Here is a 26,149-nt window from a genome sequence, read left to right as displayed (position 1 = left end):
GGTAAATCCATTCGGCCCTGCAACAGATTTTCAGAATTTTAAACTTGTTAAATTAACAGATGCCAATATAAAAATACAAATATATGTTCAATATTTAAAATAATTATCTTCATCATTATTCAATATGTTTAAACACATTATTCACATAGTTGTTGTAAAATAAATAAACCAACAAAAACAAAATCAGTATTAAAAAAAAAGTAATTGACAAAAATTATCTTAGATATTAAGACTAAATATAAAATCATAACACATGATACTGATAAAAAATGCAGATGGCATAAAGCTGTTCTACTGTCATAATAATGACAGATGTCATGATAATTTTAGTTGACTATATAATTACAGATGTTGTTATAATTAAAAATGACATGACAATATAGTTCACATAATTATAGATGTCATTATAGTTACAGATAGCGAGACAATTCTAGATGACAACTAATTACATGTTACATGATAATTATAGAGGATCTATGCATAATGTAGTAGATTATATAGTAAGACTATATAGTAGACTATGTAGTAGACTATGTAGTAGACTATGACAATCTAGTAGCCTATGTAGTAGACAATGCTACAACACTGGTTGTATATTCTACATATGGGGCAGTGTAAACATTGTAAAGACAACCACACTGCCCAACTCTACATTCGTAGAAATAACTTTTAGCCTGACAAAATACCAAAAATAAGGAACAGAGACTTACATGCTTTTGATTGTTACATTATTTTCAACCTCACAACTATCAGCCAAATACTTCCAGTTAAAAATCAACAATGAACAATTTATTTTCAGACATCCAATATATAAAAAATCAAACTTGATCTATTACATTTAAAACAAAAATAGTTTTGAAAAAAAAATTCACAAAAAATCCATTGAATTTTCAATATTCAAACAGAAAAAATTTTCAGCCACATGAATTTCAGCATTTCATATAAAATCAACTATCACATCCCCACACATAAAATCAACCAAGATTCATCTAAATCTCAGTCTCCCCTCATATAAAATCAACAAAAAGTCAGGTAAATCTTAACCTCCCTCCCCCCCATAAAATCAACAAAAAGTCAGTTAAATCTCCATAAACATAAAATCCACAAAAATTCAGCTAAATGTCAGCCTCCCCCACATAAAAATGAACAAAAAGTCAGCTAAATCTCAGCCTCCCCCCCCCATCACACACATAAAATCAACAAAAAGCCAGCTAAATCTCAGTCCCCCCCCCATAAAATGAACAAAAAGTCAGCTAAATCTCAGTCCCCCCCCCCCCATAAAATCCACAAAAAGTCAGCTAAATCTCAGCCTTCTCCCCCCCCCATAAAATGAACAAAAAGTCAGCTAAATCTCAGCCTCCCCCCCCCCCCACAAAAATTCCACAAAAAGTCAGCTAAATCTCAGCCTATCCCCACATAAAATCCACAAAAAGTCAGCTAAATCTCAGCCTCCCCCCCCCCCCCCCACAAAAAATCCACAAAAAGTCAGCTAAATCTCAGCCTATCCCCACATAAAATCCACAAAAAGTCAGCTAAATCTCAGCCTCCCCCCCCCCCCCCCACAAAGAATCCACAAAAAGTCAGCTAAATCTCAGCCTATCCCCACATAAAATCCACAAAAAAGTCAGCTAAATCTCAGCCTCCCCCCCCTCTCCCCCCCATAAAATCAACAAAAAATCAGCTAAATCTCAGCCTATCCCCACATAAAATCAACAAAAAGTCAGCTAAATCTCAGCCTTCCAGCCCAGCTGCTCCTCATGCAGCTTATAGCCTCGCTCAGCTATCAGACGATTGAGCTGTTCTCTGGTCTCAACAATCTTCACGACAAACGGGCTGCCAGGTACGTGCACACCTGACCACCTGACGTGGATGGCGTACTCACCTGCCTCGCTGGGGTCATACCTGGGACAAAATATAGCGGTCAGTTGTGTAGAGTCTAGTCAGTCATACTTGACTTTTTACAGGGTCATTTGCTGATGACTCAGTCATTCATAAAATTCATGTATCACAAAATATCAAATAATCATTCACACACTCATCACACAATTATTGACACAATTATTGACACAATTATTGACACAATTATCACACAATTATTATGCTAAAGCATACAATTGACAAAAGTAGTCTTCTGTTTTAATAAATAGACCTACCAATATTTACTTATGAAGAATTTTATTAGGAAAAAGACATTGCATTAAAGTTGAATGGATTGGTGTACTTTATTATCTTACAAATTGGAACTAAAATAGCAATTAAACAGAGAAAACATTTATCCAGTAATCTAAGAAGAGATAATCCAACCTGCAGTTGATAATCCTCTCGTTGATTGTTTCTCTTCGCATGTCAACTCTGAAACCACCTGAAACATCCAATCAAATTAATTAAAACAGGATTTTTAGGAATGGCCTGATTTTAGAAATGACCTGATTTTTGGAATATATGATTTTAGAAATAGCATGATTTTACAAAATGTATCATTTTAAGAAAATGCATAAATTTAACAATGCTATGATTAGCTAATGCAGTAAGACCATAATGGAGTAACATTGGACTTCAAATTACGCAGGTTTATTAAACCTCCAGAATTAACAGAATCAAGGACCTGCTCACAGTTTAGTCAAGATATTCAAAGACCTTCTTACATGTCCTCAAGCAGTAAAGACCTTCATGACCTGCTAAAATTTGTCGTTGGACACAGTGGCATAGCGAGGTCGGGTGTCACCCGGTGCGGTCCGCACCCCCCCCCCCCCCCCCCGCAACACCTCGCTACGCCTCTGGTTGGACACCTACCTCGTGGTCCTCTAATCTTGACAGCCAGTTGTCCAGCACCTGCCCCGTGTGTATCCACAAGAAATCTGGACTGAAAATTGTCAATGTGTCCATCTTCAATCCCAGGCCCAAACACACGCACCCTGCTGGGGTCAGGTGGGTCTCCCACCCTCAGGATAAATGGACTGCCTGGGGGTAGATGCTAGCAGATATTAGTCCAGGTAATACATCTTAGAGATCAGGCATATTTGACAAATGCTCTTTTACATCAAATTGTGTGTATGTATATATACATGTATTTCTATACATCTATATTTATATATATATATTATGTATATATATATATATATATATATATATATATATATATATATATATATATATACATATATATGTATATATAAATATTCATTTGTATTAATTAATAACTTAATTTATATATAAGCATGGGAGACAACCTATACCTGTGATCCCATAAGGTGCTTAAATATCCGTGACATTGTAAAAAATAACCCAAAGGGAAATGTTGTTCAATGTTTGTTACTTCAATAAACCTTGAAATTAAGATCTATATATGAATATTGGTACATCTGTATCAATTCTTAGAAGTTAAGAATTATAATTTGATTCTATTTTAAAATTAAAAACCCAAGCTTTATTAATTACATTATTAGTTTATAATTGAAGTGGTTCAGCTAACTGGTGTTTTTTACGGCAGTAGGTACGTGTAGTTTTTTTTTGCAAGGTAAATAGTTACCACACATTTTTGTGTTTTAAGTGACAGAAGTTATCCTAAATGTGAGAACATTCTAGATTTGAATGTATTTTGTGTTTCAGTCAATATTACAGCTGTTGGCTAGAAAATATATTCTTCCTCTCATGGATTCTGGTATATGTGTGTATTTGTTTTTCATTACTAGCTTGTAACTGGTTTAAGTGATTGTTAACAAGATTTGCATAGGGTGCATGAATGATGGCCAAAAAGTCTGATTCTATAGCATGTGACCCAGCAGTGGTTCTAACAAAATCTTGTCTCCAATATATCTAGCAAATATTTGACAAGTGATAAAATAGTTAGAAATTAAGAAGTTTAACTAATTAGAAATTAAGAAGTTTAATTAAAACTGGCCTCACCAGGCACTTGAATGCCATCATATCTGATCTGCAGAACATGTTTTTCTGCTTCTGTTGGAGTTATCCTCAAGATGTACTGGCCATCAGAGTTTTCTATCAGATCACATAGAGCGTTTTGTCTGTGACTGTGGCATTCTGCAGTTATCTCCCCTGATTAAAAAACCAAAAGAAAATTTTAAAATTAAAAAAAAAATTGCTTAGTGGTTGTTTCTTTTACAAAGATTTTATACAAATAATAGAGTTAATGTTTAATTATTTGCTTATGAAAGTGTCATTCATGATGGCTTTGTTTGTATTCCCTGGCCACCTAGTATATATGTGTTACCTGGCCACCTAGTATATGTGTATTACCCAGCCACCTGGCATGTTTGTTTTACCTGCCACCTGGCATGTTTGTTTTACCTGCCACCTGGCATGTTTGTTTTACCTGGCCACCTAGCATGTTTGGTTTACCTGACCACCTGGCATGTTTGGATTACCTGGCCACCTGGCATGTTTGTTTTACCTGGCATGTTTGTTTTACCTGGCCACCTGGTATGTTTGGATTACCTGGCCACCTGGCATGTTTGGATTACCTGGCAACCTAGCATGTTTGGATTACCTGGCCACCTGGCATGTTGGTTTTACCTGGCCACCTGGCATGTTTGTTTTACCTGGCCACCTAGCATGTTTGTTTTACCTGGCCACCTAGCATGTTTGGTTTACCTGGCCACCTGGCATGTTTGGCTTACCTGGTGACCTGGCATGTTTGGTTTACCTGGCCACCTAGCATGTTTGGATTACCTGGCCCAGCCTCCACTGTGTCCACATAGACAATCAGCTCACTGCCAAATATTCCTCCACTGAGACCCTCCCCGGTAACCTTGACCTTCCTGACATCCCCTTTGGTGGTGATGTTGATTTTGAAAGGACAGCCAGGCACCAATACATCTGACCAGTAGACATACAGGAGGAAGCTGCCTGTTTGAAAACAAGCATATAAATAATTTGCAATGTTTGTTTTTGGTAGTTTATATTTTTTAGGTGAAGTTTAATTACATGAAATTAAAATACATACACAGAGATAAGGCTATATCATTAGTTTATGCTGACTGTTTAAAAACTGGACATTAGTTTTGTATCTAGCTGCTATACAAAAGTCTAAAAACATATTTATACGACTGAAAAGTTTTTTTTCAGACCAGATGGCCCAAGAGCAGGTGAAGTAGAGTGATGTCCTTACCTGGCAGATTGGATGTGTAGCTGCACAGATACCTGTTGTACTTCAGGGGTTTAACATCGACAGGAAGCTCATTCATCACACCTTGCAGTTTCACTTTAGCAACACCTGATTTAAATTTTAAAATTTTAAATACTTTTAAATTTAAATATTTCTTTTTTTTTTAAATAAATGCTTTGTTGATTTGTTTTATTATAATGTTAAATGAATTAAGAAAAATTCTTGTTCATCATTTTAGTTAAGTGGTTTTGATAAAAAAAACTATTTTAATTTAATCAACAAACATACCAGCTCCAGCCTTTTTGCCATCAATGATAAATTTAGACGTGACCGTAGCCCTGCCACTTTCAGCCCCTTTTCCTGTGATGACAACTTTACTGGCGTCCACTACAGTAGGAGGTCCAGGGCAGTAGGCCTGTATGGGGCTGTAGTCCAGTGGCACCTCCGACCAGTACAGGTGGATGTAGTGGTCACCTGAAAATGTAGGATACACTACATATTACTGCCACATGAAGTGTCATTCTTAGACATACATAGTTACACTGCTTCTTTATTTATCAGTTAACCCTTTAAGGCTGAAACATCCTCATTCATTTTGATTAGCCTGTTCAAATTTTGACACCAATGGTGTCATTTTTATATTTTTCCTGCAAATCACTAAACTATGTTTTAAAATAGCACCAATCATTTCTGTTTCCTTTTAACTGATCTAAATATTCAGCTTTTCTTTATATTTTGTTGAAGGCCTATACGGCACTATACGTGTATGCTGGTTGTAATAAAAGTTCATTAGTTAGCCTCTAGTAGATCTCCTTACCCTCATGAATAAATTTGTATGCTGGGTATAATAAAAGCTCATTAGTTAGCCTCTAATACACTCCCTTACCTTCATGACTATACATGTATGCTGAGTATAATAAAAGCTCATTAGTTAGCCTCTAGTACATCTCCTTACCCTCATGAATATATGTGTATGCTGGTTATATAAAATCTCATTAGTTAGGCCCTAGTACACCTCCTTACCCTCATGACTATACATGTATGCTGGTTATAATAAAATCTCATTAGTTAGCCTCTCGTACATCTCCTTACCCCCATGAATATATTTGTATGCTGGTTATAATAAAAGCTCATTAATTAACCTCTAGTACACCCCCTTACCCTCATGAATATATTTGCATGCTGGTTATAATAAAAGCTCATTAATAAACCTCTAGTACACCCCCTTACCTTCATGACTAGCTGTAAAAGTGACTGTGGCTCTGTCTGTACTCTGTGTAACATGGACTGGCAGTTTGCCTTCAGGACTTAAAACCTCAGCGGTCAAATGACCTGATTGGATTGATTGATTATCAAAATAAAGGTGCTTTAAAATTGGATTGATTAATAAAGACAATAATTGTTTTTTAATAATGGATGATTGATAATGAAAATAATTGTTATTTTTTACTGCTACTAACACACAAATTTAAAAAAAAAATATAAATTTAGTTTATTAGATAATTAATTAATTTATTTTATTTTTTATTTTAATATTTAAAAGAAATATGTGCTACATTTAAAAAAATTTTACCTTCAAATATGGTTTTGGAAAAAGTATGGCTTTATGTATTGGCATAAATAGGTTACATATATATTGGAGTGATAAGGGTACATCTAGTCAAAATTAAAATAAAATAAACATGGAGGCAAATAATAATTAGACTGAATACCAGGTCCAGCCCGACTAATGTCAAAATTAAAAGTTGTTGTTTGGTTGTAGGTGAGCGCTACGTGGTCACTTTCATCCTTCAGCTCAGCCAAGTTGTCCAGCAAAATCACACGTGATTTGTCAGTGATGTTGACCATGAAGGGCGAACCTTTTGAAGACATTTGAAAAATTGTTGATTGGTCTCAGTCATTGTGTGAAGGGAATAACTATGTCACCTTCTGAATCAAGACTAAAGGATAAAATGTTTGAATTGTTTGATTAATTGATGTACTTAGGCTCATTAACATAATTTTGATTGTAGTGGAAGATAAATATCAGAGCTATGTTCAACTAAGTGGATGTGATAGGCATACAGGTGCTTGGTGTGTTGGTTTATTCTTTACAAAAGTAAAATTTAATTTGAACTAATATTCATGATCTTTTTCAAATGCATAGAATGGATTCTTATTTTTGTAGCCATTATTTAAAAAAAAAACAACTAATATTCAGTTTAAAAAAAAAAAAATTAAGAATAGACAAAGAACCATAACTCTAAAAAACCCTGATTAAGAAAGATAACTCCTACCCTACCTGCTACAGGTTTGCCATCCCATCTGACATCAATCTTGTAAAAGCCAACCTTGGGAGGGATGTACATGTAGCCAAACTCATCTGCTGCCTGCTTCTCTCTGGCCGCTGGAACATTCTGACCTTCAACTACAGCAAGACAGGAATAACATAAGATCATTACAACAGTTTGATAAGGGTGTCATTATGTCAAGGAATAACATAAGGTCATTACAACCGTTTGATAAGGGGTCATTATGTCAAGGAATAACAGAATGTCACTACAACAGTTTGACATGTGTGACTTTATTAACTATTAAAATGGAAGATCTTAAAAAATATAACACTCAGCACCAGTTTTTTTACCTTCTATGCTTCTAGGCACTTGTTTCCTACCTTCTATAACTACTGAGATCTCTCCATCCAGTCCCTGCTTGTTGACATAAAAGTAGGCCTCCACACCCTTTGTTCCCTTGGTCAAACCTTCCCCTGTGACCAGTATCTGACCTGGGTCAACCACCTCAACAGTTTTTGGAGAACCTGAAAAATATATTCTGAAAATTAAATTTTAATTGTTAAACAAAGACAATATAGCATAATTATAAATAAAGTTCTAATTTAAAAAATAAAAAAGTGAAAGAATACCATTGATTACTTCCCCTCGTATAGAAGCCTTGACCCTGTAAACCCCAGCAGACCTGGGGTTAAAGGTTATGTTGTGGATATCTTTGGATTTGACAAGGTGCACATCATCCAGTATCCTGCCTCCTGTCGTTGTTACTTCTGCTTCCAGGTCATCATTGCCACAATCACGATTGTTGACTAAAGATTAAACCAAATATTGTCATCATTGCCACAATCATGATTGTTGACTAAAGATTAAACCAAATATTATCATTGCCACAATCAAGATTGTAGATTAAATAATATAAACCAAATAGGAGTTTACTAAAGAAAGTATATCGATTCCATATCATTAATTTAAAATTGATGGATAAAGCGGGTACACCTTTATTAAATTATATAGGCCTACTTTTTCAGTTGCTCAGAGAAATTACACTAGATTTAACTACTCACACTTATCATTTTCTATCAGTGTTCTGTGGTATTAACATTTTCACCAACCACCCCTTTAACACATATTTGTAAGGTAACATTTTCTCTAAACACCCCTTTAACACACTACCTGTGAAGGTAACACTTTCTCCAACCACTCCCTTTTCAGGCCCAGACAGCCAAGCCTTGAGAGGGTCAAAAGCTGAAAACTTGACGGTGCTGACCTCTAGACTTCCAACTAAGGTCTGATAACTCCAAGTACCTAAAGATAACAAAACATAGATAAATACACACATAATATTTTTTGACTACTGGTTTTAAGAAAATGAGCCAAATCTTATATTTCATACAGTAAACATTTCAAAAATTACAAATTCTTTTTTTTTAGTGAAGCTGCATAAGAACTTTGTTTCTTGCAGCCAGTAGTTAAAGCCTACATCTGCTAAACCATTTTAATTTCTTTTGTTAGTTAAAGAAGTGTTAATCTGAATTACAGTAGTATTGATGAGAGGGGAGATAAAACTGACCAGGCATTGAGGGTCTTATAACTGCTTTTAACCCTTCAGGAATGGGGTCTGTGTTGAGATGGCTCAGCTCCCCATTGGGACTTGTCACTCGTATTTCTAGGGAGTTTTGTAATTCCTTTTGGCAAAATATCTGAAAAATGTAATTTAAAATATCAACAGTTATAAGCTAATATTTATATATATATATATATACACAATTTTGATAACAATTATGTCTCATTATTTTATTATAATTTTGTTTTAGTTGTGACAAATAGAACATTTAATATTAATGGTTGGACAATTAGATTTAAAAATATGACCATACAAGTTCATATTATTGTTTGAATAAAATTATATTTGAAATAATTAGATATAAAATTATGATCATACAAGTTCATATTAATGTTTGAATAAAATTATATTTGAAATAATTTGATTTAAAATTATGACCATACAAGTTCATATTAATGTTTGAATAAAATTATATTTGAAATAATTTGATTTAAAATTATGACCTCAATAGTGTGTGGCTTGCCCACACGACATGGGTTCGGAGATCCAGTGATCTTGACCTTGCTTAGGTCATGTTGAACTGTGAATGTGATCGGACAGCCTCGGATGTCTGTATTGTCATACTGGACAAATATCTAGGGAGAAATGTTATCAAAGTTGTGTTAGTGTATTTATTTGTGGTTATACATACTGGACAAATATCTAGGGAGAAATGTTATCAAAGTTGTGTTAGTGTATTTATTTGTGGTTATACATACTGGACGAATATCTAGGGAGAAATGTTATCAAAGTTGTGTTAGTGTATTTATTTGTGGTTATACATACTGGACGAATATCTAGGGAGAAATGTTATCAAAGATGTGTGTTAGTGTATTTATTTGTGGTTATACAAGAATATTTAGAAATACATGGATAAAACAATACCTTTATATAACAGAACTATATTTTATAATTATTTAAAAAAATTACTTAAGAACACAAAATTACATGTTTGACAAAATCATATTGATAAATTATTACATTATATGATGGCAAAATCAGACCTTTTAATAATAAAACAACACAAAATAATGAATTCACACTTTATGTATTAAAAAATTGTACAAAATGGAAAAGAAAACCACACCTTAAGTATTTAAAAATCAAGCACATGAAAAGAAAAACATGTCTTATGTAAAATAAAAATTCACAGAAGGCCTACATGAAAAAAAATCATACCTCATGTAAATTAAAATTCTTGAAAAAGAAAATCTCACCTTATGTAAACCAATTTCAGTAGGCTGGAAGGTACAGGTGGCCGTCCTGTTGGCCCAGGCTATCTGGCAGGGGGGTGAGGTTGTGGGACCTGACACCCAGGTCTTTACTTTAGACTCCTGTGTGTCTACGTCTGCTGCGTTGATGTGGAAATGTACCTGAGAATATAACCCAACAATTACACAAGTGTAGCTTACAACGTACCTGAGAAATTACATCCAACAATTACATAAGTTTTACAATGTATCTGAGAAATTACATCCAACCATTACATAAGTGTAACCTACAATGTATCTGAGAAATTTCATCCAACAATTACATAAGTAGACAACACTACAGTATCAGTTTTACTTTTACAACTTGTGTTGGTTATTTTCTGATGGCATCTTTGATTAACATTTTTTGTTTACAATGCTGGAATTGTTATCTTTTATTATCTTAAATTAGCCAAACTGTTTTTAAATTTTAAATCTAGTTTGCAATGTTCAAATTTTCTCAACAAAGCGAGCGACTAGTGTTTGGATATAATTTTGATAAACCATTTTATGTTCTCCATCCATTTTATATTCTCCATCCATTTTATGTTCTACATCCTTTGAACTTCTGATAAAGAAGTTACTGTTAAAACTATTAGACCAGTCAATGGTAAATTTTATCTGCCCAAAAACTTACAACATTTCCCACAGCCACACCCAAAAAACTTACAACATTTCCCACAGCCACACCCAAAAAACTTACAACATTTCCCACAGCCACACCCAAAAAACTTACAACATTTCCCACAGCCACACTCAAAAAACTTACAACATTTCCCACAGCCACACCCAAAAAACTTACAACATTTCCCACAGCCACACCCAAAAGTTTACAGTCAACGTCAACTTTCTCAGACTTGTCCTTCCTTGGGGTGATCTTCTGGAACTTGCACAGGTAGGCCATGACGGCCAGGTGGTCTACATTTGGGTCAGAGAGATCTGTGGCTGTCAGGATGGGGTCAATGCCCAGCTTCTGGGCGCTTTCAATACCTGGACAAAAAGGTCAGCTTGGTTGATCAACCTCAATACTGTAATCACTCTAACAGTTATAAAGCAGTTTAAGTAAAATTATTAAAAGGTGTTGAAAAAAAGAATATTATACTTTTTGTTGTAAAAAATCTGTATAATTTTCTCTCTTAAAATATGTACACATGCTTGTTCAAAATTAAAACAAAACAAATTGTTTGCAAGTCAAACAATATGAAATTATCATTTATATATTAATTGAGTATGTATTATCTATATAAAACAAGGTAGAATTCTTTTAAGTGTAAAGTTTAGAAACCAAAATTTGAAGAAAACTGACCTAACTGGCAAGTGGCAACATGGTCCTTCCTGTTGATGTTTGGCCAGCCTGGCACCTCACCCCCCAGGGAGTGAACGAGTGAACACAGGTAGTAGCCATCATTCCAGTCAGTCTGTGAACAAGTCAACGGGGAAAATATTTTCAGTGCATTAGGTTAATTATGTCAGTCAAGTTGTCAGTAGTGAAAATAATTATAGACATATTGAATTAAAGTATTTTAGAAGTACATAAAAAAATATATCCTTTAGTTTATCTACACACATGTAGATCTACATCTAGTTAAGTTTTTGATGATTATCTTGGTTTTGTGGAACTACCTTGTTTGTCTTCACAACTTTATAGTTGCCTTGCTAATGTATGAATGTAAGTTATAAATTTACCAGCTGACCTACTTACAGTTGGTTTTCTGATCTTGGTTGTTAAGTTACCAATTGACCTACTTACTGTTAATTCAATAAGTTAATTATTGCAAAGCTGTAGTTGACCTACTAATAGTTAGGGCATAAGGTGCTTTTTCTCATGAAGTTACCAGTTGACCTATTACAGTGAATTTGCTGAGATATTGGTTGTTAAAATACGAATTGACCTACTCAAGTACTCACTGTTAAGTTACTGACTAATGTTAGCTGTAAAGTTCTAGTGGACCTACTTACAGTTAGGTTGCTGATGTTGGTTTAGTTACCAACTGACCTACTTACAGTTAGGTTGCTGATGTTGGTTGTTTTGAGTTGTTTACAAGCCCAGTTGAGTGTGTTGTAGTACCCAGGGGAAATTTTACGGATGAAATAGGAGAGGTACGTCATGGCGGATAACTCGTCCAAATCTGGACTGGAAAAGTCTTCAGGGGAAATGACTCTCGGAACATTCAAATGCTCCTTGGCTAACTGCATCGCTGTCCGGCAATTTTGGAGGCTACCGAAGGTACACAAATTATTTAAACATAATTAAATTTGCTGGTGAATTGTTAACGTACAACAATGAAATTTAAAAAAAAAAATTATCAATCTACTAAACTTAGTCATATAAAAAAGGTATTTAAATGTTTATAAAATATTTTTGATGTAGCTTACAAAGCTGTTTTAAAAAATCATACAGTTCAATTCAGTATGTGTACAGAAGTATTTTTATATTAAATGTGAATATTTTAAAATAACTGATACTATAAAATAATTTTAAAAAATACTTTAATTACTTCAACGATAATGTCATGTTTTGGAAGGTTATTTAAGTGTTCAAATTTCTAGCTCCGCCCATTGTCTTACCTGTCTTTACGAGAAAGCTCCGCCCATTGTCTTACCTGTCTTTACGAGAAAGCTCCGCCCATTGTCTTACCTGTCTTTACGAGAAAGCTCCGCCCATTGTCTTACCTGTCTTTACGAGAAAGCTCCGCCCATTGTCTTACCTGTCTTTACGAGAAAGCTCCGCCCATTGTCTTACCTGTCTTTAGGAGAAAGCTCCGCCCATTTGGGTGACAGCCCAGGCTTTAGGTACTCCAACAAGGCGCTGATAAAAAGAGACGGAAATCAGTTCAGTTGATACAGGGGTATGGGGTTAACATACTGATGAAAAGAGACGGAAATCAGTTCAGTTGATACAGGGGTATGGGGTTAACATACTGATAAAAAAGAGAAGGACATCAGTTCAGTTGACACAGGGGTATGGGGTTAACATGGACATCGAAACAATAACATCGGAGATATGTGGGAGGTGGGTTGGAAGAGGGGAGGAAGGGGTCTTGGCTGGTGATGGAAGTAGGGAGTTGTAGGTGGGATGGATAGAAGAGAGGAAGGAAGGTAAAGATCGAAACATGAGTGGGCTAATTTGATATTAAACAAAACTATTTCTCACGCCAAACTTTAAATTCACAATGAATAATGAGTGTTAACGAATGCATCATAAAATAGAACTTAATGTTATTTACATAAGGAAGTATTAAATCTTATAGAAAATCCACTGAATCATCTTTTAACTAACATCAGTAACTTACCGTCCCCACAATTACTGACTTACTGTAGGGCTTTACTGGCGGAGATTTGTTGCTGCCCTATACTCCACAGGGAGTGATGAGGATTAAGGAAGGATGGAAGGATACCGTCCCCACAATTACTGACTTACTGTAGAGCTATACCATCCTGTCCCCACAATTACTGACTTACTGTAAAGCTATGCCGTCCCTACAATTACTGACTTATTGTAGTGCTATACCATCCTGTCCTCACAATTACTGACTTACGGTAGGGCTATACCATCCTGTCCTCACAATTATTGACTTACTGAAGGGCTATACCGTCCCCTCTCCACATTACTGACTTACTGTAGGGCTATACCGTCCCACACAATTACTGACTTACTGTAGGGCTATACCGTCCGTCACCACAATTACTGACTTACTGTAGGGCTATACCGTCCCACACAATTACTGACTTACTGTAGGGCTATACCGTCCCCACAATTACTGACTTACTGTAGGGCTATACCGTCCCACACAATTACTGACTTACTGTAGGGCTATACCGTCCTCACAATTATTGACTTACTGTAGGGCTATACCGTCCCCACAATTACTGACTTACTGTAGGGCTATACCGTCCCCACAATTACTGACTTACTGTAGGGCTATACCGTCCCCACAATTACTGACTTACTGTAGGGCTATACCGTCCCCACAATTACTGACTTACTGTAGTGCTATACCTTCCCCACAATTACTGACTTACTGTAGGGCTATACCGTCCCCACAATTACTGACTTACTGTAGGGCTATACCATCCTATCCCCACAATTATTGATTTACTGTAAGGCTATACCGTCCCGTCCCCACAAAAACTGACTTACTGTAGGGCTATACCATCCCCACAATTATTGACTTACTGTAGGGCTATACCGTCCCCATAATTACTGACTTACTGTAGGGCTATACCATCCCCACAATTACTGACTTACTGTAGGGCTATACCATCCCCACAATTACTGACTTACTGTAGTGCTATACCATCCCTCCAGTTGGATGTAAAGTTTGTGATGGTCAGGCCAGGCAAGGCGTTCTTGAACCAGGTGAGCATCAGCTGTTTGGGTGGGGCCTTGGACTTACTGGAACTGATCTGGTACCGGATGATCAGGTGCCACAGCAGACCGAGGATCAGCTTCAGGTTCCCGCCAACTATGTCGTCTGTTCCTGATCAGATGAAAAAATTACGTTATGTTAAAAAATCTGTCAAAATGAGTTTTTGACCTACGAATAGTTTCCACATGGAATCATGTTAGGAAATAAATTGGTTTAACAATAGGGCATGTAAGTCTCTTTGCTTCTCTTACTTAAAATTTGAAATCTCGTTAGCCAGGGTCGGGTGAATTCTCAAAGTATCATTATCAGTTTTTACGGTTTTAAATATTTTGACAATAGCGTAAATAAATTTCATTTCTTTTTTTACCGATTTAATAAACATTTATAATTGGTTTGAAAAATACTAGCTGGCTAGTATGATAAGAAGTTGGTGACCTACTTACAAGCCCTATTGGCTATATCCAGATCCACTAATTTCAAGCTATGTAACTCTTGATTCTCTACACTCGCAAATATTGGTCTGAGGAGCCTTTGAACCGACTCATTAGTGCTAGCTAATTTAACATTTGAAACCCGACTCACCAATATTGACGAGTTTAACCTTTGAACCCCGACTCACCAATATTGACCAGGTTAACCTTTGAACCCCGACTCACCAATATTGACTAGTTTCACGTTGTCCGCGGCAATAGCGTTGAGCGCGAGAGAGACGTTGTTCAACATCTGTATGCGGCTGGTCGGCTTGGAGTAGACTTTGCCGATTTTCTTGAACTGGAGAGCTTCGACCAGAGCCACAAGCTTGACGCCATCACACAGATCCACAGACAGGTTCTCTATAGACCTGTTGCCTGCAATACAAGGAAACCAAGGGCCATTTCAGGTACAGAGTGTCGTAGGTGAAGTAGAGCTAGACTATTAGTATGATAGATACTGTAGAAACGTAGGATGATTTGTTTAAGTCAGTCGAGTCGAATAACGGTTGAACAATAAGCTGGTCAGTACGAGGTCTACTCACCTATGCTGAGCTGTTCGTTGGTCCAGTTGAGGTCTACTCACCTATGCTGAGCTGTTCGTTGGTCCAGTTGAGGAAAGTCTTGGCCTGAATGGCTATCCACTGGTCTTCGGTGCCAGACATGGTTACGTGTACAGGTGCGGCGCTTGTGATGGTTGCTAGGTTACTTCAGGTAAACAATGGCAGTTCCATACCTGCCCCGCCTCTCATGAGGGGCACATGCTCCGGTGTGACAACTGTCAAGTAGATAGAAACATATCAAGTAGATACAAAAATATCAAGTAGATACAAAAATGTCAAGTGGATACAAAAATATCAAGTAGATACAAAAATGTCAAGTGGATACAAAAATGTCAAGTGGATACAAAAATATCAAGTAAATACAAAAATGTCAAGTGGATACAAAAATGTCAAGTGGATACAAAAATGTCAAGTAGATACAAAAATGTCAAGTGGATACAAAAATATCAAGTGGATACAAAAATGTCAAGTGGATACAAAAATGTCAAGTAGATACAAAAATATCAAGTAGATACAAAAATGTCAAGTGGATACAAAAATGTCAAGTAGATACAAAAATATCAAGTAGATACAAAAATGTCAAGTAGATACAAAAATGTCAAGTGGATACAAAAATATCAAGTAGATACAAAAATGTCAAGTAGATACAAAATGTCAAGTTCCCTTTCAAACCAAACAGTGCAAGCAGTTTCTGTGTACTCGGTGTATGATAGGGTAGTGAGGTTAGCACTGAGGTCAGCTGTCTTAACTTGCTTGTCGCCACTGAGGTCAGCTGTCTTTACTTGCTGGTCACCACTAAGGTCAGCTGTCTTAACTTGCTTGTCACCACTGAGGTCAGCTGTCTTTACTTGCTGGTCACCACTGAGGTCAGCTGTCTTAACTTGCTTGTCGCCACTGAGGTCAGCTGTCTTAACTTGCTTGTCGCCACTGAGGTCAGCTGTCTTTACTTGCTTGTCGCCACTAAGGTCAGCTGTCTTTACTTGCTTGTCGCCACTAAGGTCAGCTGTCTTTACTTGCTCGAAAGCAGTCACGTGCACATCAGCATTGGGTGAACTCAAAGACCAAGACAATGCCAAAGTTCGAACTCGAAACTTTCGAGTCGGTTATCGAGTGATCAACGACTCTACCATGCCGTTCCATTGTCAAGCCAATCTAATATATAAAGCTCAGTTCTGTATGTAACGCATATGTTTGTCGTTGGTCTTGGATGGATTTAAGTGTTAGACAATTATCGTGCGCATTTGTCTAAATTTATGACTTAAAAAATTACTATTGAAAGTGTTGGGAAATAATTTTCATTTTTCAAATTATAGTAATAATTGTCGGCATGTTCATTAAACACAAGTTTTAAAAAAATATCATCTTTTACAACAATTCTAATTATGTCTTTATTTAGTCCTATAGCACTTACTTCCCTTTGATAAATTAGGAAAACACAATTACTTCCCTTTATAAAACCATTGCATTTTGTGGAAAAGAATTTACTTTTTAATTACTTTGTTTTGGTGTTGGGAAAAAAAAATAATTACATAATTAGCGGGGATTGATCAAGTGCAAATGTTGTAGGTATTTTACGGATAAGCTTGGAGTATTAAAATTGTTCATTAAATTGAAACAGGCGCGTTCGTTTAAGTGAGTGCAAAAGACTATGAATAAGTTGGGGTACTATAGTCGTTCATTAAGCTAAAACAGATGATTCCGCCGCGGGCGTTTATGTTCGCGTTAGTGTTTTCTTTGTGTTTAGGTGGGTTTGCGTTAGTGGTTTCGTTTTGATTTGGTTCGTTTTTGTTCTTTCTTTTTTCGTTTTTGTTTGTGTTTTTTTTTGTTTGGGTTTGTATTTGTGTTTTTGGTTGGTTTTGCGTTTGGATTTGGTTTGTTTTCGTTTGCTTTTTCGTTGTTTTTTTTTTTGTTGGTATTGGTGTTTGTGGTTGGGTTTGTTGTTAGGTTTTTGTTTTCGTTTGCTTTTTTGTTTGTTTTTTCTTTGTGTTTGTATTGGTGTTTGTGGTTGTGGTTGGGTTTGTTGTTAGGTTTTTGTTTTCGTTTGTATTTGTAATTGTGTTAGCGTTATGTTTGCGTTTTGTTGTTTTGGTTGGTTGTGGTTTGGGTGGGCAATGCCGGGTTTATGATGATTACTAAACACACAGGTAATGGTCTTTAACAGAAAGGTTTTTCACAGAAGCCAGAGCAGGGCCTGGCCGGGACGGCTAGTACAAGTATAAAACAATACAAGGCTAAACTAGAGCAGTATAAACCTACACAGAACACATTTTTTAACTGGTTGATGGCACTTGGACAACATGTAGCATTAGACTGTATGCCTAGCCCTCACAACACTAACAGCACACAACGAAGCTCTCAACATTAACAGCACACAACGAAGCTCTCAACATTAACAGCACACAACGAAGCTCTCAACATTAACAGCACACAACGAAGCTCTCAACATTAACAGCACACAACGAAGCTCTCAACATTAACAGCACCCAACAAAGCTCTCAACATTAACAGCACCCAACAAAGCTCTCAACATTAACAGCACCCAACAAAGCTCTCAACATTAACAGCACACAACAAAGCATAGGTTGATGTCTATGGAGAACACATGTATTGGGCATATCATCTTATAGCAGGTTAGGGTCCTAGGTTCGAATACCAGTAGATCAGCGAGTCTACTGACAGCTGGTTGTGTTGGGTAAATCATCTTACAGCAGGCTATGAGGTTAGGGTCCTAGGTTCGAATACCACTAGACCAACAAGTCTAATGACGCCTGATTGTGTTGTGTAGATTATCTTACAGCAGGCTATGAGGCTAGGGTCCTAGGTTCGAATACCACTAGACCAACAAGTCGAATGACACATGATTGTGTTGTGTAGATCATCTTACAGCAGGCTATGAGGGTCCTAGGTTCTAGGTTCGATTAATCAGTGAGACATACAGCCTAGATTCAAGATTTCCCTAAAACACTTGAGTGGATCTACATTGCTGGGTGGTGTCAAACTGACATGCTGACACCCACTGACATTTTCAAGTTAAGTACTAGTGGTGGGGGGGGGGAGGGGAGCACTTGTCTGTTGGTTAAAACGTAAGGTAATCAAACTGAACTAATCGTTGTGAACACGAACTACAATCATACTAAATCATGCGGCTTATTTTTGTAAGTCTCTGGTTACACGATCAACTTACCCACAGTTTATAATGACGATAAATTTTAATCTTTTATGAAAAAAATATCAGCATCAAGACAAATGAAATAAAAGACCTGCAAATAACACGATTTTGCCTAATAGATATTTACTTGAGACAATCACAAGAAAACATTAACACATCCAAGATGATTATGATTTTACTTTCATTAAAATAAAAACAGCCTTTCACAGAAGTCTTGCTATAAGAATGTACTCCTCCCAAACAGAACTACAGTCCTCCCACATTCGTTAAATTATATTCCTCGTTCGGCAGTAAACAGCCTAAATGATGACAATCTTAATGAATGCTAGGTCACGCAGCATTCCTGAGTTCTCGCCCTTGACAGATAGTGTGAAGCACGATTGACAAGCGAGCTACTATTTTAAACTGCACACAACTAGACGCTAGACGATGACACGGTTTGAGATAAGTGACCCCTGTGGAGATCTGTGCACACTGATAACACACGGTCTTTTTGTCTTTTGTCTACAACAGTTTTTAATTAGATTATTTTAAAAAAAAAAACATTGATATTCTACGTGACATTGTTTAGTTAATTTACATGCGAGCTTCATTATCCGTTTTAAAAGTTCATGAACAATAAACAAAGACCACACGTGACTTTATGACGTCATATCCCCCACCCCTAATTCCCCCACCCCTGAAGCTAACAAAATAACAGTTTCCATCACTTACTACCTTCACATAATTTAGCCCCCCCCCCCACAGTGTTTCACGAATCGTCACACTGGTCCCCCCTACCCCATACACACTACCCCCTACACAGTGGCGTAGCGAGGTCGGGTTTCACCCGGTGCGGCACTTAATGGAGTCACCCCCTCCCCCCAGAGGCGTAGCGACCCTTCCCGGGGACAAACTTTCAAATTTTCGATTTGCAACCCCTCCTCCCCCCCCTCAAACTTTTGATTTGCATCCCCCCCTCAAGTTTTTCTCTATATATTTTGCTATTTTTTGCCTTGGTGTCACCCCCCTAAATGGTGTCACCCGGTGCGGTCCGCCCCCCCCCCCCCCGCCCGCCCCTACATACTACTACACGCTAACAAGCGGACACTACTATGGTTTCTGAGAAAACTGTTATCACATTCGATTTTAAACACACTGTGAAGCGAACCTGTGACTGTCAGCTTGATGTGTGATTGGGATGGTATCACATGGTATACGTTTGATGACATCTTAAGACATTTTCCCCAACACGACGTGATCGTGATAGTATTACGTGAAAGTTTAACCAATGCATATCACTGTGATCTGTTTAGGCCAAGTGAGAAGTATTATAAAACAACACAGAAGAAGTTAGTATAGGACCGCTGGGCACCTAGTGGACCATCCACGGACACAAAACCTCTACCCCAGCCCACCGTAATGTACTTTTATTCCTGTAAGCAGTTGAATGAGTTTTATCTCAGACTGCTGTACACACTGTCACGTGGTAGGTTTGTTGACTCACGTGACCAAACACGGCCATCGATCTCAACAACTGGACCACGCTCCGCTCACAGCTGTGTATTATTTAGGGCTGAGCTATCGATTTTCCTCACATCGATTGGGTGGATGATCTCGCCGTGGTAAAGCCGCACACAATCTAGTTAAACTCATGAACATATTCATACATACATACGGACACATGCACATACATACAAACTATTTATTTTTAATTTTAGACCCAAGTTTTAGAAATAGAGAAATAAGCATGTCGGCAAAAAAACCTATAAATCTTAGATACTTGTCACAAAGATGGTCTTACCGTCACCAGACACCTAGTCTTGACTAGACTAACAGGTGTGTACAGTACACACTTGAGTTGTGTACACAGCTGTGTAATCGTCTGCTGGGTGGATTAACTAAAGATTATCCACTGGACACCCACACACCTGAGGATGCACCTGACGGATGTACCTGACTGTACACAGGTGAATCAAACAACAACAGATTAACACAGATTAACACAGATTAGCCACGGACGCTTATATAGTATAGGCCTACGTAATTAGTCAAACACATACTAAACTAATGAAGATAAATAGAAATTAAAAAAAACTCCATTCCCAAACCTTAAGAAAAGTTCAACTGTTGTTTGATTTTTAGCGTTCCCCTGCGTTTGTGGTGCTATGTGTATCATCGATCTCTGCTAAAAAAATCAAATGCCAGGTATTAGCTGCAATCGATCTAGGTCAATCACGTTTGATTTTCTACAACCAACCAATCACAAGTCTTCTCGCATTATAAACAGTCGTAGGTAATTGTAATAAACAATCGCAGGTAATTGTAATAAACAATCGAAGGTAATTGTAATAAACAGTCGTAGGTAATTGTAATAAACAATCGCAGGTAATTGTAAACAATCGCAGGTAATTGTAAACAATCGCAGGTAATTGTAATAAACAATCGCAGGTAATTGTAAACAATCGCAGGTAATTGTAATAAACAATCGCAGGTAATTGTAAACAATCGCAGGTAATTGTAATAAGCAATCGCAGGTAATTGTAATAAACAATCGCAGGTAATTGTAATAAACAATCGCAGGTAATTGTAAACAATCGCAGGTAATTGTAAACAATCGCAGGTAATTGTAATAAACAATCGCAGGTAATTGTAATAAACAATCGCAGGTAATTGTAAACAATCGCAGGTAATTGTAAACAATCGCAGGTAATTGTAAACAATCGCAGGTAATTGTAAATAATCGCAGGTAATTGTAAACAATCGCAGGTAATTTTAAACAATCGCAGGTAATTGTAATAAACAATCGCAGGTAATTGTAAACAATCGCAGGTAATTTTAAACAATCGCAGGTAATTGTAATAAACAATCGCAGGTAATTGTAAACAATCGCAGGTAATTTTAAACAATCGCAGGTAATTGTAATAAACAATCGCAGGTAATTGTAAACAATCGCAGGTAATTGTAATAAACAATCGCAGGTAATTGTAATAAACAATCGCAGGTAATTGTAATAAACCATTGCAGGTAATTGTAAACAATCGCAGGTAATTGTAATAAACAATCGCAGGTAATTGTAATAAACTATCGCAGGTAATTGTAAACAATCGCAGGTAATTGTAATAAACAATCGCAGGTAATTGTAATAAACAATCGCAGGTAATTGTAATAAACAATCGCAGGTAATTGTAATAAACAATCGCAAGTAATTGTAAACAATCGCAGGTAATTGTAATAAACAATCGCAGATAATTGTAAACAATCGCAGGTAATTGTAAACAATCGCAGGTAATTGTAATAAACAATCGCAGGTAATTGTAAACAATCGCAGGTAATTGTAAACAATCGCAGGTAATTGTAATAAACAATCGCAAGTAATTGTAAACAATCGCAGGTAATTGTAAACAATCGCAGGTAATTGTAATAAACAATCGCAGGTAATTGTAATACACAATCGCAGGTAATTGTAAACAATCGCAGGTAATTGTAATAAACAATCGCAGGTAATTGTAATAAACAATCGCAGGTAATTGTAAACAATCGCAGGTAATTGTAAACAATCGCAGGTAATTGTAAACAATCGCAGGTAATTGTAAACAATCGCAGGTAATTGTAATAAACAATCGCAGGTAATTGTAAACAATCGCAGGTAATTGTAAACAATCGCAGGTAATTGTAATAAACAATCGCAGGTAATTGTAATAAACAATCGCAGGTAATTGTAATAAACAATCGCAGGTAATTGTAATAAACAATCGTAGGAAATTGTAATAAACAATCGCAGGTAATTGTAATAAACAATTGCAGGTAATTGTAATAAACAATCGCAGGTAATTGTAATAAACAATCGCAGGTAATTGTAATAAACAATCGCAGGTAATTGTAATAAACAATCGCAGATAATTGTAAACAATCGCAGGTAATTGTAATAAACAATCGCAGGTAATTGTAAACAATCGCAGGTAATTGTAAACAATCGCAGGTAATTGTAAACAATCGCAGGTAATTGTAATAAACAATCGCAGGTAATTGTAATAAACAATCGCAGGTAATTGTAATAAACAATCGCAGATAATTGTAAACAATCGCAGGTAATTGTAATAAACAATCGCAGGTAATTGTAAACAATCGCAGGTAATTGTAATAAACAATCGCAGGTAATTGTAAACAATCGCAGGTAATTGTAAACAATCGCAGGTAATTGTAATAAACAATCGCAGGTAATTGTAATAAACAATCGCAGGTAATTGTAATAAACAATCGCAGGTAATTGTAATAAACAATCGCAGGTAATTGTAAACAATCGCAGGTAATTGTAAACAATCGCAGGTAATTGTAAACAATCGCAGGTAATTGTAAACAATCGCAGGTAATTGTAAACAATCGCAGGTAATTGTAAACAATCGCAGGTAATTGTAATAAACAATCGCAGGTAATTGTAATAAACAATCGCAGGTAATTGTAATAAACAATCGCAGGTAATTGTAATAAACAATCGCAGGTAATTGTAAATAATCGCATGTAATTGTAAACAATCGCAGGTAATTGTAATAAACAATCGCAGGTAATTGTAATAAACAATCGCAGGTAATTGTAATAAACAATCGCAGGTAATTGTAAACTCATTCGTCAAAATATTCCTATTAGCCTATAGAGTCTAGCATAAGTACTCTCCTTCACTATTGTTGGGTGTAGGATTCACGCATTAACCTGATTACAGAACTACACACACTGTCACACACCGTTAGCTTCACATAGGTTAGCAGATCAAAAGGTGTGTTGAACACATGTGTCAGTACACACGTGTTCACAGAAGAGAGACCCAGCAGAGCACAGTCATCGATTGACACCGAAAACGAGGCACCATACAAAGTCACACAGCCCGCCGTAAACGTTGAGCCGGATTAAAAGTGATTTTTAGATCCATAGCGTAATCTCAAACAGGATTTGTGTGTGTAAAATATCCAATTTCCTCTCCGATAAACACGTTTCATGCAACCAGTCAATTTGTGAGGCGTTATTGAAATGAATTTGTAAACGTACATCTATTAAAATACTATATATTATATATATATATATATATATATATATATATATATATATATATATATATATATATATATATATATATATATAAAGTGGCTATATGTATAGAGAAACTAGAGTTTATTACATGGTATAATTAATTTATTATTTGCTCAGAATAAAAATGTTTTATGTTTAAAAATCGCAAGGTTGCTGTGTAAAATTTACCTTGTTTAAGGTCAGATGACAGTGTCACGCTGTTTACGTGTGTTACGACACAACACGCGTCATTGTGTGTGTGTGTGTGTGTGTACTTCCGCTTCTAGCGGTGATAGCCTCCACACCAAATGTTCGCTGCTTCATTCATTCTCCCTACACCCAGCCACACACAGAACCAGTTTCACACAAAGCCTGTCACATTTAAAAAACCTGTTTGTCATTCAGGCTTACGGTCTCAGTCTTGGAATGGACGGGGTGGGGGCGGGACGTTATAGGTCAAAGGTCATTGAACATCAATGAGACTTCTGTTTTGAAGTTAAATGTTTTGTCCGGGGTGTCAATACAATTCAGCACTTGGAGTTGACTAGATCATCCCAACGCAACTCGTTACACTTCGCTAAACACCACTCGAGACATTCGGGTTAGTAGCTTAGCGCTCTACCGCTTAGGTCTCTTGTTCATGAGTAGAGTCGTAATGTTGTACACTCACACTGAGGTTTTAAACTGGTTAATTGCATAAAGGTATTCAAAATAAAAGGTGTATAAATTACACAAATACACTTATAACAATTTTACCTGGCAAATCTTCCTTAGCGTTTATTTTTCTCTTTATACGTCAGTGCTGGTACCATTAACATATGCGTCAGTGTTGTACGAGTAACGTTGACTGGTCATGAATGTAATCCAGGGTGAGCTGAACGTAACACACACGTCACACACACGTCACACATACGTCACACAGCACAGAGCATGTGTATGTGTGATAACACACTTGTAACGGCTCGTTAGATTAAAACAAAACGCTACACATCTTATCTCTCATATCGTGTAGCTACACTCTACTATCTTTGTGTCGTCTCATTCTGAAACACACTCATGAAGAAAAGAAGGCTGAAATCGGGGTCAATGGTCTATATTGTTAATTGAATGTTGGCACGTTATACCTAATTGTTTTTAAAGAGATCCGGTCCAACATACAATTAAAATCGAAGGAGAAGAAGAAGCTGCTTCTATTGGTCGTGAATACGTGACTACCTTGTTTTGTTATTCTCAGATATTAATAACTGACTAGGTCGGAATGCTTATCATACGTTTGTCAAGTTTAATTTTACTGTCCATATAATAATTAAACTAATTAATTTTTAGCGCGGTATAATGCTTGCCTCTCACAACTTAGTTTATCTATCGGTACCGAATCCCAAACCCGTATGCAAACACGTTATAATAATCATTAAACAAGTTTTAAAAAACCCACGTTTTCTGATTGAACTAAAAAGTAGAAAATAAATACTATACATCACAATAATGCAAGCGATCACTCTACTATAAGCGATCAAAAACGTGGGGCGCCGAAGTAAAAGTTATATTACTATTGATTAGATAATACTATTGACTTTTATTAGGGAGCTTGTAGAGAGTCAACAGTATTAGAAACTGTAAGAAAATCACGGCGCCCCACGTTTTTGATCGCTTATAGTAGAGTGATGGCTTGCATTATTGTGATGTATAGCATTATTTTCTACTTTTTAGTTCAATCAGAAAACGTGGGTTTTTTTTAACTTTTTTAATGATTATTATTTTCTACTTTTTAGTCTTTGTCTGTTTGTTTGCATTAAAATCTTGCTATCGATTTTATCTTTTCACTTTTTTTTTGGGTAAACGAAGACAACTCGTAAAAAAGACAACTCGTAAAAAACGAGAGACCCTTTCTTCTTCGGTCTCAATCGCAAGTGAATGATTGTCAGAGGTTAGTTGATAGCGGTTAGGACGAGGGCTGGTTACTGACTAGAACACATAGATTTGAACCCGTGTCGAGTGGGATAGCAATCGTGTGCCCAACCACTCGATCATATCGTCTCCCCCAAACTGGCCACCAGTGGTAATAGTAACCTCCTGTAAGTTTAAAGTCGGTTCAAACGTAATTATCTGCCCCTAAGCCTGTCGCGAAGTGGGATCGTTCGCTTCACTGCGCGCGGCAAGAGAGAGGCTAGCTACGCGTCGCTGGTTTTTTTCTAATGGCTCGCAGAGGAGAATTATATATATAGATTATATAGCGGTCTAAAATGCTCAATAAAATGTTTCCATTGATCAATTTAGTAATAATAA

General features: G+C 36.5%; 1 protein-coding gene across 8 annotated transcripts; it reads right to left on the bottom strand.

Moving 5' to 3' along the window:
- Nucleotides 1-1,640: 1,640 nt before the first annotated feature.
- Nucleotides 1,641-24,819, bottom strand: LOC131944948 (filamin-B). Of its 8 annotated transcripts, none has more exons than XM_059305862.1 (26): nt 24,053-24,107; nt 20,911-20,987; nt 15,675-15,866; nt 15,294-15,466; nt 15,201-15,219; nt 14,534-14,729; nt 12,992-13,057; nt 12,253-12,466; nt 11,555-11,666; nt 11,051-11,238; nt 10,216-10,371; nt 9,463-9,594; nt 8,966-9,095; nt 8,569-8,700; nt 8,028-8,204; nt 7,779-7,922; nt 7,407-7,532; nt 6,838-6,984; nt 6,356-6,457; nt 5,414-5,599; nt 5,129-5,233; nt 4,690-4,866; nt 3,907-4,056; nt 2,794-2,961; nt 2,305-2,362; nt 1,641-1,902 (listed from the first exon to the last, which is right to left on the bottom strand). In XM_059305862.1, exons 3-26 carry the CDS (start codon nt 15,751-15,753, stop codon nt 1,725-1,727), a joined length of 3,315 nt encoding a protein of 1,104 aa, XP_059161845.1. In that variant the 5' UTR covers nt 15,754-15,866; nt 20,911-20,987; nt 24,053-24,107; the 3' UTR covers nt 1,641-1,724. The 8 variants fall into 8 exon arrangements, with proteins under 8 accessions (XP_059161845.1, XP_059161843.1, XP_059161839.1 ...); XM_059305860.1 differs by lacking the exon at nt 15,201-15,219 and adding an exon at nt 20,604-20,759 and having other exon boundaries at nt 15,275-15,466; nt 24,053-24,104; XM_059305856.1 differs by lacking the exon at nt 15,201-15,219 and having other exon boundaries at nt 15,275-15,466; nt 24,053-24,106.
- Between the last annotated feature and the right edge of the window lie 1,330 nt (nt 24,820-26,149).

The sequence above is a fragment of the Physella acuta genome, unplaced genomic scaffold, assembly GCF_028476545.2.
Source record: "Physella acuta isolate Inbredline_101_S28 unplaced genomic scaffold, ASM2847654v3 ptg000516l, whole genome shotgun sequence".
Taxonomy (NCBI): Eukaryota; Metazoa; Mollusca; class Gastropoda; family Physidae; genus Physella; species Physella acuta.
Note: the sequence above shows the minus strand (reverse complement) of the source record. Positions and strands in the feature narration are given on the sequence as shown.